Source organism: Akebia trifoliata, chromosome 5, assembly GCF_017979445.1.
Source record: "Akebia trifoliata isolate Shusen 1 chromosome 5, ASM1797944v1, whole genome shotgun sequence".
In the NCBI taxonomy this organism is placed as follows: domain Eukaryota; kingdom Viridiplantae; phylum Streptophyta; class Magnoliopsida; order Ranunculales; family Lardizabalaceae; genus Akebia; species Akebia trifoliata.
The window spans coordinates 3,128,996-3,142,888 of NC_141379.1; the positions used below are offsets into that span (position 1 = coordinate 3,128,996).

General features: G+C 34.4%; 1 protein-coding gene across 1 annotated transcript; it reads left to right on the plus strand.

The window, feature by feature from the left end:
* The first annotated feature begins 7,662 nt into the window (after positions 1–7,662).
* On the plus strand, positions 7,663–13,519 carry HDA6 (histone deacetylase 6). Its single transcript, XM_086442113.1, has 6 exons — positions 7,663–8,278; positions 10,110–10,550; positions 10,653–10,795; positions 12,524–12,614; positions 12,727–12,870; positions 13,221–13,519. Exons 1-5 carry the CDS (start codon positions 7,739–7,741, stop codon positions 12,844–12,846), a joined length of 1,335 nt encoding a protein of 444 aa, XP_086298239.1. The 5' UTR covers positions 7,663–7,738; the 3' UTR covers positions 12,847–12,870; positions 13,221–13,519.
* Positions 13,520–13,893: the final 374 nt, after the last annotated feature.

Consider the following 13,893-nt stretch of genomic DNA (forward strand, 5'->3'; position numbering starts at 1 on the left):
GGTAAGTGAGGAAGAAGAGGAGAGAACGTGGTGGTGGTAACGGTGGAGGTGAAGGTTGGAAAAAGAGAAGAAGAGAGAGAGTGAGAAAGAACGTGGTCAGAGATGGTGATGACGGGGACGACGATGGTGATGGGGACGACGACGAGATTAGTATGATGGTGATAGTGATAGGGAAGAAGAAAATATGAGTGTGAAAGAATTGAGGATGAAAAATTTAGGTGTATTTCACTTTCCCACCCATATGAATTGGAAAATGAAATACATGTTTTGGTGGACTTTTTAATTGAGGTGAAAAATGAATTTCCATTTCTATGTGCTATCAAACACTTGAAAAATGTCACTTTTCATGGAAATTGATTTTTCACCCTATTTTCCATGTGCAATCAAACATACCTTTATTTCTTTTTTTAATATACAAAATTAAGGAACCCTAAAACTATGTTCAATAATTTACATTTTCCATTGAAATTTAGGAAGTTAGTTTTCCCATATAGATATGGGGAATGCTAGCTATCATCTTAGTAAACTGTGTATGTTAGGACATTTTCAAAAATGTCTTTAGATGGCAATCCTATGTTTTCGGTAGACAATTGAGATTGTCAATGAGTGATTGTTCGCTCACAGCCCAACACCGTTTTGACATGTGGTGTTGATGACATAAGCAATAAGAGGAGAACTTTTCTTTCTACTGCCCACAGTGAAAAAATGAAATTTTCTAATAAATCACCTTGTCGCATTCAAAAACATGATCCAATACCACAGTCTTGTAGAGGATTAAATTTTATGAATTTTTTTTAAAATTTATTTTTCATCGTTAAATTTTAATTTTAAATTTGAGTACTCGATAGCCGTCTATTTTCAACACCTTTGATCAAGGTAAAAAAAAAGTTCATTTTTTTTTACTATGAGTTTTTCATGAAATCTAAAAGGTGGTTGTGTTCGATTGCTGAATATGATAATCCATGTAGATCCCACAATACTTTTAAGATTTGAAATCTAAAAATTAAGATGTCTAGGCAGGAGAGAAAATTTCTCTCTTGTTACTTATGTCATCAGTGCCACATGTCAAATTAGTGTTAGGCTGTGAAACAACCACTCGATTACTAGTGTTGAAGACAAGTTTTGAACCCAGGTCATGGTATCAATGCTAATAGGTTTTTATCAACTTACTAATCTTACCTTGTCCTGATAAAAATTAAGAAATTTAAACATTATCGCACATTAATATTTTAATTTTGTGAGTAAAATAAAATGTCAAAAAGTTATTTGCAAAAATATTATTGCACAATAAAATTAAAATCTTTTTTTTTTTTTTTTTACTAAACGATTAAGTGTGTGTGTATGTGGGAAAAAACTTTGAAGCGGGCAGACCACTTCAAAATTTTGAAGGAACCCTCTCCATTGGATTAGACATGGCATTTCCAAGAGATGTTTCAATTTTTATTTATTTATTTTTGAAGATTAAAGGGTGGTTAAGCAAACCCCTAACTAGGAAAGCAAGAACTACATTCTATCGTAGGCATGCCCAGAGGCATCCTTGCATATAATGTCCACAAGATGATTAGGGAGGTCCCCATGCTGAAAAAGAACTCTGCCTAAAGAGGAAAGGTAGGAAGCAAGGTAATCAACAGCTTGGTTGCATTCTCTAAGGCAGAAGCCGAAACCAATTCTAAGGAAGTGGTTTGTTCTAGTCTTAATGGCTTTAACCAACCTTTCTTCTCTCCAAGGGACCGCTCCCTCCCCCTTAATACAATTTATAGCCACTTTAGAATCTGCTCTAACCTCTAACGCATGGATATTTTCCTCTTCAACCATTATCATCTCCTTCAGGATGACTTGCAACCCATGTAACAAGACTGATCTTCCTTGGGACTGCTCAGCTAGGGCTCTCACTGCATTGCCACAATTGTAGGTGTTTCAAATTTTGGTGGAAATGTAGGGCGTGAAATAAATGCAAAACGCCATGGGTCTGATAACGGGGAGGGTTCCTTCAAAATTTGAAGCGGGCTGCTCGCTTCAAAGTCCAAATCGTGTATGTGTGTGTGTATAGTTTGTCAAAAATGTATTAAAAGTGATTGTATTTTATAACTTATGTAGGGCACCTTTCTCTGCACCCCTTAGCCAAAGTTCTTAATACTTGCAAAACTATATTTTTCAACAAATCATATTCTCTCTCTCTCTCTCTCTCTCTCTCTCTCTCTCTCTTAACTTTCATTTTCATTTTCAGACTGTTCAAAATGGAAATACTTTCAAACCTTTGTTTGTAAAAGATCCTTACATTGATACACATATTAAGTATTTTTATTTAAATCTAAAATTATTATCAAATTTCCATAATATGTTAAGAAACTTTATTTTTTTATTGATTAAAAATCATAATCATCAAAGCTTTATCCCAAAGATATTTTTCCTCATGATTAACCGTAATGTTTAAAAAATATATATAATCATTTTAGTTATCCATTTGACTTTATAATTAACTTTTTATTACTTTTATCCAAAAGCTTTTATTACTTGGCAACCTTTGTTAGTATAATAAAAATAAATAAATAAACAAATTAATAATGTCATTTAAAATAACTCATACGTTCCTCGTAGTATCTACTAATTAATGAGAATAATTCATACGAAGGACGAAAAGATAAGGTTATTTTATCAAAATATTTACAAAATATCTAAAGTAGATGCAAATAAAATATATAACAGAATTATATATGAGCATGAAAGGCTGTAAAGAAGTCTTAGAACACAATTTAGAGGCATTAGTTATGTAATATAACTAAAGTGGCAACTTAATTTTTTCCAATATAGGAATTGATTCTGATTGTGATAATCTAACTGCAAGACTAAGGACCATAGATGTCGATGTATGCACCAATTAATGAAAATTGGCTTTTACTCGTCGGCAAGTCCAATATTTTCAACGTGGCACGTTCTTTTGGGCCCACTTTTCCACTAAATTCTGATTGATGATTCTAACTGTTGGATTTTATTTTATTTTTTTGGTACCATGGACCTAAAAAAAGGGTATCAAGACCTTGGTGAAAATAAATAAAAAAATCTAATCTGGACAGCACAAGTATGGGTTTAGCCCTAACAAATTTGGTCAAAGATTGAGAGCCCACATTGGTTTGGGCTTTTAGGACCACTTAGAAATCCTTACTCACAGAGAAGCCCATCAATAAATAAGAAGTCCACCAAAGCATCTTAATTAGTCCTGCTCAAGGTGCTGCAGAATAAATAATATTGTGAAATAACTGGCTCTTTCTTTTGGGGTTTCAACATTTTGAGATTGAGTTCTCATATTTTGAAGCGGGGATTAATTAGAGAAGGATTCGCTCCGAAAGTACCAGAGCGAGGTTTGAGAGCATGAGCGCCACCCCTAACAAAAATATTGGATCACTAAAGAAAATACAACCATACCATTGAAAATATAATTGAGCTATTAATTAGAGTGAGGAAATGATTGTTTTTCAAGGCACGGTAAAATTGAAATTTTTTTTTTTTGTGGAGATAGTGTTAGCTTTAAGTTGTAAAATTGGAGATTTTACAGTTTTAATACGAGTGAATATGTGTCATGGAGTAAGTAGAAAGTTTGTGATTAGTGGATGTACGATAGATATATTAAATTAATATACATAATATTTCATGTCCTAGATATTTTTGAACATGGCACTCTCGCATCCCTACTCCACATTGTGATTGCTAAGATCCTCACTGCTAACATGTCTAACAATCAAAATCTTACTCGATGTAATAGGATAATCAAATCACCCGATAACCCTAAAACAATAACAAATTAACATTTGGGACTAGAAAGTCATATAAATACTGTCTTCCATCATCCTCTGTGAATGTTTATTTGCTTAAAATGGATGATTGAGGCAACCCCTATCTTCTATAAGGAAACAATTACAGGGATGTGATGTTTTAAATATACAAGGAATTAAAATAAAAAAAAGTCCCCGCGGAATACTCTTTCAAGTTCTTTTTGTTTCGCCTCCCCATTTGTATGAGGAGGGCCTATTCATGGGTCAAGGCCAGTTAGAGCCAACCTCACAAATTTTATAAATATGTATGAAAAATTACTTAAAGAACCCTGGTAGAGGGATTTATTTCTAATTAGTCCCTAAATTTTATGCTATAGCTCAAAGGACATTTACTAAACTTTTTTTTTTTTTTTTCTTAATGGACCCTCAATATTATTGGAGAACTCGACGCTTTTTTTATTTACTGTCAAGTTCATCACTTTTTAAATAAAAAGTGGTGAACTTGACATTGGTAAAACTCACCCTATTTCAATTTTTGAGTTTTTTCGACTAAAATATATGGAAAGATTGACTAAAAACTTGAGATAACAACTTGTTTAGATGATTTCAATCCAAAAGAGTCATTATTGATTGATTTTCATCCAAAAACTAAGAAAAAATGTGAAAAATAATCCTAATTTTTTTACATACATCTTAAAAATGTTTGAAAAAATCCTTGAAAATGACTGCTTCGTCCTTCTTAAATCATTTCTGACGGAATGAAGTCTCCAAAACTTAATTGAAATGTTAAAAATCCAAAATTTTAGATGAAAATGATGAATTCAAATAGTTAGGACATTCAATCGTGAGAAATGTGAAATGTAGGAGATGAGGTCTAAGGACTATTAAGAAAATAAGAGTTTACCAAATGGACTATTAAAAGACTGCCCAAAACTTAGAAATTATTTAAAAAAATATCCCTCCACCAAGATCTAAGTAAATTTTCCAAATATATATATATATATATATATAAGTTAGGGTCTCGTTCAGCACCAAACATGTTGGCAACCATTTTTGTCCTACATGGGTTAGAAGTTTTGGAATGGGCTGATTTTTGGTGAGGATGATCTCTACGATGAGGATATCATCCTCACCAAAAATCAGCCATTCCAAAACTTCTAGCCCCATGTTTACAAGTTGAAAAATCGTGGACCGTCCATTTTTTGTAAACCATTTTTGATGGGGTTAGAAGTTTAGGAATGGGCTGATTTTTGGTGATGATGATCTCCTCACCGTAGAGATCATCCTCACAAAAAATCAGCCAATTCCAAAACTTCTATGTAGGACAAAAATAGTTGGGCAAAATGTTTGGTGCCGAACATTTCCCATTAAGTTATTGGTCCAAATTGGTTTGCCAATGGGCACAGCTCCCAAGTATGATATAAAATAGGTCAGATACGGTCCAGATATGAGTATGTTCATATCCAAATCTTTTATTCGAATTCATTTTCAAATCCATATTTGACTCGGATCCTAATAGCTAAAATCAAATCTGAAACATTTTTCTTTTATCAAATATATATTTATTATATATATATATATCCAGACCCGATCCGATCGAATTAATTGATTTAGATTAGATACTGTTAAATCATTTAAGGTTATTTTAAAATAAATTGTTAAAATGTGGTCAAATGGTGATTTGAACTTAAGATCTCTTCATTTTGAAGAGAGGTCTTGAGTCTTGACCACTACACTCAATTATTATTGGTTAATAGAAGATAACTTGAAAAATAAAAAAATACAACTTACAAAGTAATATCTCATTTAGATCTTATCCAACATAGATCCGACTTGGATCAAGGGACATCAACCCATATCCGAACCATATTTTAACTCGGATATACTTGATGGAATCAAATCTGCTAAATTGGATTCGGTGCACTCGAATTTTGAATAAAATTTGTTCCGTTTTAAGCCCTACTCCCAAGCCCGAGTCATACTAAGAATGAATGGGGCCTAACCTGATCCGTTACTTAAACAGGCCTAATTACACCACCCAAATCCCATCTATGGCATGCCAGATTGGCCCAAAACCAAACTCATTAATCTGATCATAAACAAAAATGAGATTGGTTCAATCCATCCATTATTTTCAAATAGCACATGAGATGATCGCAAATTCAATTGCACAGATGCAAATGCAATCACATATCTCATCCAAAAAAAACAAATGTTTTGCCTTTTTAAATACAGCAAAAATTTGGAAAAAAAAAAAATGCAATTATTATACTATTTTTAGAAAATATATTTTATGATAGTTCTTTTCAATTACATTATTATTTACAATATTTATAGGTTTACCAAGTTGGCAAGCCTGAAAAAAATTGAAATTTTACTTCTTGAATGTTGCAAAAAATCTTTTAATCTTAGTTTTTGAATCTTGAATCTTGCCTTTTAAATTTGACGTAGATGATATAAGGATTGGAATACATAAATAATACCATTAGGTTATAAAAAAAGAAATCAAAATTTAGGAGGGAACTAAAACATGAGTAAAATTGAGGATAAAGACATATTAGAATTTTCTAAGAATGTGGAATTAATAATAATGTATTTTTATAAATAAAAAAAATTAAAAATTTGCCCAAAGATTAAAATTTTGATTATTGGATAAATATGCCATCACATAAGGCAAATGTGACCCTATATTGCAGTATACGATAACATATGCCATCACATTAAGTGCCGTGATGTAATTAATGACTTACTGGCATTGACATATACATGTTTATGTCCAAAAATAGCATACGTGACCTCACATTTGACTAAGGCTGCAACTTGGGTGGGTTGGGGATCAACCCACGCCCAACCTGACCTCGGGCATGAAATCCTTAACTTGAACCTTAGCCAAGCCGGGTTGGTCGGGTTAATGCATTCCTCATTAATACTAGGTTATTTAGTATTAGTAAAAAAAAAAATTTATAAAGATAAATGATGTGTAAAAGAACTTAAAATTTATTATTATTTTTTTCTAAATATGTGTTTCAAAAGTTTATATATATAAAATTATAAGCAAATTTAAAGAGAGGATAAAAATAATAAGATTAACTAGAATAAGTTTTTTTTTAATTAATAATGATAATTTTCAAAAAAAGAAAAAAATTTAAAATCGTAATATTTGGATGACAATATAAAATTACACTTAAAACAAAGTATTTATAACAAAGTAATTATTTATTTAATGAAAATAATTATACATTAGTTTAGATATATACTATATTATATAGATAAACAAAAATATACATATTGAAATATGAATTATGAGCTTGAAAAAAATCGAGACAAAACATATTTTTAAATTATAATTATATTAAGTTTGGGTTTGGGCAATTCAGGTTAGCCAATAATTACACCCACGCCCAACCCAGTTTGTGTCGGGCATTTTTTGTTATTTCCCGTACCTAAGGCCGAACTCAAGCTAACTATGTCCAGACATGACCCAAGGTCAAGTTCAACCCAACAGGTCCGGGTCCAAGTTGTAGTCCTTCATTTGACAATAATAAATCCATCCAAATTTTGGTACTAGTATTTGATCATAAATAGATCAGATCAGGTCCAAAATTCAGGATTATATATGAGTTTAATTTTTTAGGTTCCTCTTTTTAATAAAAATGGGCCTAATATTTATGGTGTTAGTGATCCCCACAAGAGTATTTTAGGTGGCAAGTTTTGCTGGAATTCAACAGATACCATCCTGTCCGTTGATCATGGCACAACCATTCGGAAATCGACGGTATTGGTTAACAGACCCAGTTTTATTTTATAGTCAGCACCACACAATCATTATTTCCACTCTAAAGAGGCGCATGTTAGTAAGTCGAGGCGCATATATAGCACAACTGCTCAAGCGATACTTCACAACAGTTCATAAAATCTTGCACGGAACCTCGAGAGACAGAGAGAGAGAGAGAGAGAGAGAGAGAGAGATGGGAGATACCTCTGGAAGTGCGTCTCTACCAGCAGGGCCAGATGCTAGAAAGCGCCGTGTGTGCTACTTCTACGAGCCCACCATTGGAGACTATTATTACGGTCAAGGCCATCCAATGAAACCCCATCGAATACGTATGGCCCACAGTTTGATCGTCCACTACTCTCTCCACCGTTTGATGGAGATCAATCGTCCCTTCCCTGCTGGTTCTGAGGACATCCGACGGTTTCACTCTAGCGATTACGTGGACTTCCTTGCTTCTGTCACACCAGAAACCCTACATGACCATACCCACTCTCGCCATCTCAAACGCTTCAATGTTGGTGAAGATTGCCCTGTATTTGATGGATTGTTCAATTTCTGCCAAGCTTCGGCTGGAGGATCGATTGGTGCGGCTGTGAAGTTGAATCGAGGAGACGTAGATATCGCATTGAATTGGGCAGGAGGGTTGCATCATGCGAAGAAGTGTGAGGCATCTGGGTTCTGTTATGTCAATGATATTGTGCTTGGGATTCTTGAGTTGCTTAAGACGCATAGGGTAAGATTGGATTTTTTTTTTTTTTCAATATTTATTTAATTTATGGATTTTAAATGGTTTGTTTGGGTTCTTGTTATTTGTTGTATATGTGTGGATTTTCATGCTTTGGAAGTTGGGTCGTAGCTTAAATTTTAGTGGAATTGGGTTTGGTTGCATTATCCATACTTCCCATCACAAAACCCTACAAAAATAGTACTAAAATTAATAATGATGATGATGATGTTATTGATGGTGACGATTGTGGTGGAATTTTCCACTACCACCTCAAGATTTACAACACCACTAGATCAAACCTGTAAGAAGAACCTGTTTGAGTATTGATGTGCTACCTGCCAAAGAGACTTTGATGCTTAAGCCAGATTCAGAATAATTATTCAACCAGAATCAATTAAAGTCTCTTTGACAGGTACGCACTCGTGCTTAGACATCTTCTTCTTGTAGGTTTGATCTCGTAGACCCTTGTTATGAGGATTTTTTTTTCTTTGAGTCATTAGGAGAAAGGAAAAAAAAAAAAAAGGAGACTTGAGTGAGATAGAAGAAAAGCATAAGGATGAAAATATACCTTAAATATGCATGCATGCCTTCAATGAAAACTACACTAACACCTGCACCTTCTTGGTTTCCAACCTTGAGGACAAGGCTGTTTCGACATGGGTGGAACGATGGGAATCATGGATGATGTTGCAATGACATGGAAGTGAAGTTATCATATTAGATTAAGTAGCTATTATGTTAAGGAGGTTATTTGGTTGTCATTTTAGCAGAAATACAAGAGAAAATTAGTTACTTGGTTACAAATCCCTAGAAGAGTGGAATTAGGAGATTGTGATCGCCTCGAGTTGATTGTGTTCCCTTTGACGATGTGATTTAAAATCGTATCAGGCTTTGTTCTTGTTGAAGATTTGTTCCTATTCGATAATTAGTTGCAGATTTTCTTTATTTTTTCTCAAAATGATCTATGCATTTTAGTTTGTTTATAATTCTCAGTTAGACATTGATCACGAGAAAAGTTTGTCCTTTTATTTCTCGGCCTTGCATGTGTGTGCATTAAATTTGCATTGCTGCTCTGAAGCCCAGGTAAAGGAGGAGGATTTTGTTAGGTTGACAACCCTTAACATGGATTTCATAAATGCCAATATTTGGTAGAAGGTGTACATGTTAATGATCCTTAAAATTTTCAGTTTGAAAGTTCTCTATCCTTGTTTACTATTTGATGGAAATATATTAATGGTAGAAAGATATGATTCATGCATCAACGGGAGAAAATGCTCATATAATAAATTGAAGTTTTTTGGAAAGATTATGGATTAGAATCAAACCCCTACTTATAGAGCTTCTCCTCATGTCCTAGTACATAGCCATTCCATGTATGTGGTATGTGGTTCATTGCATTCACATTGGGGCTCAAGACAAACATTTTGTCATGCTCAACGCTCTGCTAAAGTAGATTGTAGTTTTTGGGGATTAAAGTAACCTTCATTACTATATAGCCCATCATAAATTTATGAACATACAGGCTTACACTTTAGTTTTTACATGATCTTAACGACAACACATATTTTCTCTTTTCCTTTTTTTTGTTTTTTCATAAGTATAAGGGTTAGTGGTTAGCACATGAAGTTGGGTTCATCAGATGTACTTGACTGGATGTTTTTCATTTTTTTCCTATTTTATTCCAACATAGTCTTACATAGAACTGAAAGTTAACATTTTTTTTTTAGTTTTTTCAGATTTTATTGATTATATCGTTTATATTTATCCAACTATAATGTGTTATTGAGGTAATCATGTGTGACATTTGTTTATCTGATTCGTTTGAAACCATTGGCAGCGCGTATTGTATGTAGACATTGACATCCACCATGGAGATGGTGTTGAGGAGGCATTTTTCACCACTGATAGAGTCATGACTGTCTCTTTCCATAAATTCGGGGACTTTTTTCCTGGAACAGGGCATCTTAAGGATACGGGAGTGGGTCCAGGGAAGCACTATGCTTTAAATGTCCCTCTAAATGATGGAATTGATGATGAGAGCTTTCGAGGCCTATTTCAGCCTATTATTCAAAAAGTGATGGAGGTTTATCAGCCAAATGTGGTTGTTCTTCAATGTGGTGCAGATTCTTTATCTGGAGACAGGTTGGGGTGTTTCAATTTGTCTGTGAAGGGTCACGCAGATTGTCTACGATTCCTTCGATCCTTTAATGTCCCTCTAATGGTCTTGGGAGGGGGTGGATATACTATTCGTAACGTTGCCCGTTGCTGGTGCTATGAGGTTTCTTACTTCTCACCATGTTCTATAACATCTTCTAGTTTGTCTTTGTATGCTTCATATTGAAATTCTCATCATTGTGTTTCATTTGTTAACTTGTTGCAGACCGCTGTTGCAGTTGGGGTGGAACCTGAAAACAAATTGCCTTACAATGAATATTATGAGTACTTTGGCCCGGATTACACTCTTCATATTGAGCCAAGCAACATGGAAAATCAAAATTCACCAAAAGATTTGGAGAAAATGAGGTATTGTGTTACGATATTAGTTACCTCAACTATGTTACATTAGTATTAATGGCTAAACTTGGAACAAATGTTCCGAAAATTGAAAAATTCATAAAATCTCAACAAGGATCATAAGATTTTACCAGATGTGCTTCTCTTGTATGGTAAGTTGTTTTGTTTCTTTTCCTTTGTTGAATTCAAAAAACATGTATGTATGGTGAAAAGAGAAAATGCAGTTAAAATAATAGGGTTTTTGAACTAGTCTTTGTTCTTTGGTGTTTGCTTAAACATGCTTAAGTGCTTGGTTGGCCCCGACTGGGCCCAAAACTTTACCCTTCCGCCCACATTTTTTTTCCTTCTGTGGACCAACTCTCACCTGTGAAGTGGTCAACTACATTAACGTGCTCATATAATTTTTGTTTTGTCAATACTTGATAGCTGTTGACTAGTTATTTTCAACAACTATTGATAAGTTAACACTTAAAGATAGGGGGGCAATTCTGGTGAGTTAACTTGGGGTTGGGAGCGAACTCAAACCCAAGCCCAACCTGTGGTTGGGATGAAGAGGCTCAACCAGGCCCAAGCTATCAGGCTAGGTTGGGTCTCAGGTTTGGTTAGTTGAACTTTTGAATCCTAATCTATTTTTTCTAGTTATAAATGAAGTAACCACACATATTCAAGCGTAGACCCTTTGGCTTATGCTATATGCGGATGACGTCATGGTGATAGATGAGGATGGAGAGGGAGTCAATCCAAAAACAGAACTCTGGTTTTGACCATGGGCTTTTGAATAAGTTGGGTCAAGAATTTGTTACCTTAGTTATATTCTTTAGAAGGGTGGAGAATTACAGGTGTATGTTATCTGTAGAAATAGAGCTTTATGGCTAAATTGGAGGTGTGCTTTTTCAAGTGATCGACACATCTCAGTCAAATTAGAACAACATTTTGTAAGATGATTGGAAGACCTTTTATGCTTTATGGAGTTTAATATTGGACAATCAAGTAACATGTTCACAGAGTATAGGATAAATAAGGATGGTGAGGTAGATGAGTGGAATGTTTAAATCATCATCATCACAGCCTTATCCCAATAGGTCATAAACTAAGTCTAAGTCGATTGAGATGGTTTGGTCATATGCAAACGAGGGCTGAGTAAAAACGCGTATTAAAATGGACCTGGATTGAGATAATGAGAGTGGTTGTTACCTCAATTGAATTAAAATAAGACACATGGCTTTAGACAAAATTGATTGGAGGAATATGATTCATTTTATCAGTCCCAAATTTTTTAATAAGGATTTGCTGAAGATGATTCAGATGCCATTCAAACTTAGCTATGAAATGTACCTCTGCTCTTGAGATTTACTCATCTTACCTTACACAATCCACAATCAAAGCTGATCTTGAAACTTTGGTTATCTTGGGCTTGACTCTGGTCAAACTCTTCTTCGAACTCAATAAACGCGATTAAACTCAACCTATCTCGACATGATTTGATACAGACCTATAATTGACTCTGGCTACACTCGATCTTGACTTTGCTTTTGGCATTACTTGGGATCAGTCAATCTGACTTGGGACCAAGCCAGTCCCTGTTTACTAAACTCTTCCCTCCCTCTCTCCTCACCCCCCCCCAACACCCTTTTTCTTTGGGATCTAAGATCTTACATGTTACTATATCATATCTTGGATTCGAGCTGAGTTCTTCTTTTGATTCTAACACAGATTCTAATATGCATGTTTATTCAGGAACATTCTGTTGGAGCAAATATCAAGAATACAACATGCACCTAGTGTACAGTTTCAGGCAAGACCGCCCGATACACAAGTTCCGGAGGAGGTGAGCCTCTTTACCTGCCATATTACTTGAATTACTTTTCCTGGCATGTTTATTTACATTTCCCCTTTATGGATTCTATGCTAAACATACTTGAGGAGTTGGTTGGATATAGGAAGATGAGGATATGGATCAAAGGCCAAAATGCCGCATTTGGGATGGTGAATATTATGCCTCTGACGAGGAAGAAGACAAAAAGCCTGAGATAGAAGGAAAGGCCCGTCCTGATTATTGATGACTAATCTGTAATGTGCTCAAGGTATCTCTTTTTCATCATCATATAAATGTCACTTGATATTAAAATAAAAAAAAAACTAGTCCTGCCCAGAAGAATGAGTTCCTTCCCTGCCTACATTGCTACTTGTAGAGCTGTGGTTTCTATCATTTGATGGGTCCGAGCTAGATCTCCCTTTATCACATTATGGTGGGGTCAAGAATTAAAAAAGCGGATAATTGTGCCACGTAATGTGCATATGTAGGATCTATAGGGACGATTTTTGGCCTTGGAGATCTCCTTTAAGAGGTCCAGCTAATGATCAGTTTTATTGGGCTCTTGGAATTTCTTATACCCATTTATTTATTTATTTAGTTTTGGGATTTTCAATCCAGATACCTCAAAGTTGAAGAAGCATAGAACAGCATCCACGCTTTCCCAAATTGGATGAATCTCCATCAGGCTGGATGTAATAACATTCATATGCGTCAAATTGTTCCTTGATCAATCCTAAGCACCGTTGATGGATTTCCTTTATGGTAATCTTTCAAGATCGATTTGCTTAATCTTGTGCAAGTCTTTGGATTTGTTTTGTGAGCATTGGAAGTAGCCAAGTACAAATTATCTTGCCATTTAAATTATATTTTCATGTTTTAAGAACAAATACAAAATTAGAATGAGAAACTTAACGTAAGACTGTCATCTTTTCCCATGTAAAAACTTAATTACTACATAGTTCTCGATTTTGTTTTGTTTTTTTTAATGAGTTGCTTTTTCCACACCAATTTTTTTTCTAATGCCTCACCAACTCTGTGCAATTCTTTGGTGATTTATGTAGGAATTGATGTGGCAATAGTAGCTCTCTTTTTTATTAGGGAGATAAATAGATAAATATTGCGAGTCTAAAACAGATGCTTAATACTGAAAATGGATTCAGACCATCCAAGTAGCTTTTGTAATCTTGGATGTAAATCTTACAAGCCCCAAGCAGAATTGAGTGGAAGAACAAGATTTCAAATCTTTTAGATAAGGATTTGATGATGATGATGGTATTGCGTATACAACTGT